The sequence below is a fragment of the Mastomys coucha genome, unplaced genomic scaffold, assembly GCF_008632895.1.
Source record: "Mastomys coucha isolate ucsf_1 unplaced genomic scaffold, UCSF_Mcou_1 pScaffold9, whole genome shotgun sequence".
NCBI classification, from domain to species: Eukaryota; Metazoa; Chordata; class Mammalia; order Rodentia; family Muridae; genus Mastomys; species Mastomys coucha.
Genome location: NW_022196915.1, coordinates 48,892,848 through 48,897,097, shown reverse-complemented (window position 1 = coordinate 48,897,097; position 4,250 = coordinate 48,892,848). Strand labels below are relative to the sequence as shown.

Below are 4,250 nucleotides of genomic sequence, written 5' to 3'. Positions count from 1 at the left end.
CAGCTATTTAAGCCCCGAGACTGGCAAGCTTTGTATAAACGAAGTGATTCCTGCTTTATCTTTTCTGCACCAAATGGGTGTCAACATCTGAAGATTTAAAAAGTAAATGAACAACTTGGAAGAATTTCTGCATTTTCTGCATATGAACTTAAGTAACTTTATGGCAAGATAAGCTAATCAGTATTAAACTGCTTCTCTCCAAAGTCATTTTCTCTGTGGCTTCACAAACTAGCATTTTTACCTGGATATAACTTGCACGAACACACTCGTTTTTGCTTAAGAAAAAGCAAAACAAGTTTGTTTCTTTATTGATTCAGATGGGCTTTCAGAGAGAAAGGAAACACTGAGAATTCTAAGAACCCTTGCTGGAGAGTCAGGAGGATTACTCGGGGTCAACTCTCCCAGTCAACGAGGGCCCCATACCTCTTCCTGATCACCTTTCTGTACTGACAGGACCACCCCAATTTCCACCCAGAGAGCTTTCAGAACTGACCCCATGAGACACACCCTCCATCTGCCTGCGCCTCTAGTTTCCCCATGAGTCCTCTCTCCCCACTCTGCGCCCTTGCCTCTGCTGTGCTGGGTCGCTGGATTCTCCAACAGTTTTCCTTGCAAGAGGGAAGCAGAACAAGATGCTCTCTGTGTATCATTTATTCCCTTCAAATATCTTCAAAAGCAAGCAAGCAAGCAAACAAACAACACAAAACCCACTGATGGCTGCCAGCTAGAAAGATTAAAATTACCAATTCTTTCCCATTACTTAAAGGAGACAGCCATGTTTGATGTAATTAAAAATGGACATTTGTGCACCTGTCCTGAGGGTCCTGCTCCAAAAAAGGATTAGCTTTTGACCTTGCTGCCAGAGTCCTTCCACACAAAATGGTCAAGCTCCTCATCTGGTCAGTGCCAAGCTTGGGTTTCAGGAGCAGGCCATGGCAACTCTGCCTCGACGTCATTTCTGCATCTGGGATGTCAGTACTAGAACCAAGCAACCAGAGCTGAACTCTGAGATACTTTGGTAGTCTGCATATTTTGTTTGGGGGTTTGCAAGGCCTTGAAGGCTATTTCAGGGTGTTTCTGAAAATACCCTGGGGGGAAATGAGAAGAACCCACCAGTGTCCTTTTGTGAGACTGGCTGGAGCTCTGGCATGTTAATGACTTGGTGAGGTTTTAACATTGCAGACCCTGGGCCTTCGCTGCCTTCAGAGGGTCCTCTGCTGGCATCCTTCAGGGAAGAAGGGGGGCGGGGTATCTGGGGATAGATACATCCGCACAAAGCAGTGCATTTCCCCACCAAAGCCCTGAGAGGCGGAAGAACCAGAGCTCAGCATCTGGCTCAGGTTCAAGCGCTCATCGAGCAGGCTCCAGGCAGCTTTGGGTCATTCTGAGCCCATTCGCCCAGGCAGTGAATGCAGGGGCAAGCGCGGGTCACCACCTGCGGGCTGGGGGCGGGGCGGGCCACACACGCTGAGGGACGTGGAGGCCGGGGTTGGGGGGGGGGGGGGGGGGGGGGGGGGGGGGGGGGGGGGGGGGGGGAGAAAAGCCTGGAGTTAGAAAAATGTGACCCCGCGACCCCGAACGCCGCCAGGCTCCTTTGCCTGTGCTCCACCTGCTCGTCAGCGCCCAGCAGCTAACCGGCCATGGCCAGCCCTGCGCCCTTAGTGGCTTCCATCAGCCACCAAATGGTGGCTCTGCAGACCCTGCAGCTACTACAGCAGGAGTGGGGCTGGGGCGACGGTCCTAGCGCCCCAGGGAGCCCGCGCGGCCCGGACCACGTGCCCAGTGCCCAGGCTCGTCGCTCAGGCCAGATGCGGACCCGGAGGGGGCTGGGACGCGGGAGCACGGGAGCGCGGGGTTTCCCCGAGGCAGGCGGGCTGCGGGGTGCAGAGGGGGGCGCCGAGCTGCTGCCCTTCCCCCGGGACCGCGGGCCCTGTACCTTGGCGCGGATGGCGATGCGCAGCGCTCTGGCTCGTGTGGTGGACTCGACCTCAGAGCTGGTCAGCGTAGAGCAGACTCTGCTTGGGCCTCTCCAGCAGGAGCGGCCCTTCCCGGTCCACCTGAAGGTGAGTCTGCCCTGCTTTCCTCTCTGGGTTGCAGTAGTGCCTGGATGAAGTGCATGGGGCCACTGGAGTCCAGGCAGGGTGTGGTCAACCTGCTGTGGGCGGGGAAGGGGATAGGGGAGTGGGGGTGGCAAAAGGAGACACACTGAGGACTGAGCATGTGGGTCAGAGAGCTTGAGAACTAATTACCTGGGGTCTGCCAAACTGTGGAATTAGACCTGGACCTGTGTGTGTGTCTGTGTGTGTGTGTGTGGTGCAGCATGAGGAAACTAGACCTGGACCTGCGTGTGTGTGTGTGTGTGTGTGTGTGTGTGTGTGTGTGTGTGTGTGTGTGTGTGTGTGTGTGTGTAGGAGTCTGTGTGTCAGGTGCGGCATGAGGAAGGGAAAACCTTGTCAAGATCTACCTGTCACAGGAGTCATTTTTCTGCGTGTGGAGGTCAGCTGTCCCCACCTCCTCGTCTAAGCGTACAGTCTCCCTTTAAAACTTTGAATACACCCTAAGACCCCAGGTTCATGTATCATGACACCACCGTGTACGTTTAAAGCAGCTTCACACTTGTGAGTCACAATTCTTTTGGATGAATCCAGTTCCCCACAGAGCACAGAGACCCAACAGAATCAACTCAAATCCTCTTAAAGTGGGCTGGGGGCAGGTGGGTCCAGATGTTGACAAGCTTGCTGAATCAGCCAGCTCATGTGTATGGGGCAGAATGGGAAGAGACCTGAGGTAGGTTGGGGTCTAGGGCTTTGGGGTCCAGTCTTGACCTTGCCATTAACTAATGTAATAATTGACTGTGCTAGTTAGATTTTATTGACTTGACACAGCTAGAGCCATCAGAGAAGAGAAAACTTCAATTAGAAAAATGCCGGCATCAGATTGCCTGCAGGCAAGTCCGTGGGGGGCATTTTCTTGATTAATGATTGATAAGAGAGAGCAGAGGCGAGAGCCCACAACCCACTGGGCAGTGCCACCCTGGGCAGTGCCACCCTGGGCAGTTGGGCCTGGGCTGTATAAGAAACCTAGCTAGCTGAACAAGTCAGTAACCATGGCTCCTCCATGTGCCCTGCTCCAGTTCCTGCCTTGACTTCTTCATGAAGAGCTACAAACTGTAAACAGAAATGAGCCCTTTTCTCCTTACGTTCCTTTTGGTCATTGGGTTTACCACAGCTATAGACTGTAAACTAGGTCATTGTATTGGGGCCACAACCTTTTGAGACCTGCTGGCTCTCAAGGTGTGGCCAGGAGCACCTTCTTGCCCTTCTACTTGGGAGTCTGGAGGAGGTGAGGTGTTGAGGAGAGTTTGGTGCGTTTCTTAAGGCTTGAAGTTGGGAAAGACAAGCAATATATTGAGCTGCATCATCTGGTGTGAAAAAATTCAAATCAAATGTCGCCAAGCAATGTCTGAGGTGTCTCTCTTCCTTTTTCCCTCCCAAGAAAATATCTAAAATCTGCCAGTGTATGGCGTTATTGGTTGTGAGTTCCATACTAATTTCATTGATTTTAAGATATGAAAAGAATCTGTATCTGATGAAATTTTAAGTAGCGGGTAATAGTAGAACCATGTTAGAAATATATGTGTGTGTTAGTGGCTTTGGGCTCACTGAGACCCAGAGCCTCACAGAAACAAAGAATGACTTCATTCTGGTCTAGCGGTCATGTGTTTTACTCTCTCATGGCACCGGGGAGTGGGTCTAGGACCCCCTTCATGCCAGGCGGCACTCCCCCATGGAATTCATTCCCCAGGGACAGATACATTTTTTGATTGGCAGTTGCAAAGAGGTTTTAGTCCATCCTCTGGAGGAGGGCATGGTGGAACATCTCCTTGGTGGTCAGACATCATGGGGACTAGGAAACAGGGAAGGAGACGGGCAAGTGAGGGCTAGGGCTGGTCTTCAGTCTTCTAAGGACTGCCTCCAACATACAGGCCCACCCTCTAAAAGCCATGCAACCTCAGTTCAAATAGAGCCGTTGGAGAGCATTCAAAACAGGAGCCTGTGGGTATTTCTTAGATTCAAGCCATGGCAGTGTGATGTCAGGTAAGCAGGATGCAAATAGGCTAGGCTGGCAGCTAGAGATATGGAATGATCTGTTTTGCCTAAGCTAATCTTTGAAGGCTGTTTGGGGAAAGCAACCTTTTCTTTCTTTCCCTTCCTTCCTTCCTCCCTCCCTTCCTCCCCTTCCCTCCCTCC

General features: G+C 51.9%; 1 protein-coding gene across 2 annotated transcripts in view; it reads left to right on the top strand.

The window, feature by feature from the left end:
- The first annotated feature begins 1,548 nt into the window (after nucleotides 1-1,548).
- Nucleotides 1,549-4,250, top strand: part of Dleu7 (deleted in lymphocytic leukemia 7) — an 18,324-nt gene continuing 15,622 nt past the window's right edge. The window contains exon 1 of one of the 2 annotated variants that reach the window (XM_031361472.1): nucleotides 1,549-2,063. In XM_031361472.1, coding sequence (XP_031217332.1) covers nucleotides 1,641-2,063 — 423 coding nt within the window. In that variant the 5' untranslated portion in view covers nucleotides 1,549-1,640. Of the gene's footprint in view, nucleotides 2,068-4,250 lie in introns of both variants that reach the window. The other variant, XM_031361474.1, reaches the window with a different exon arrangement.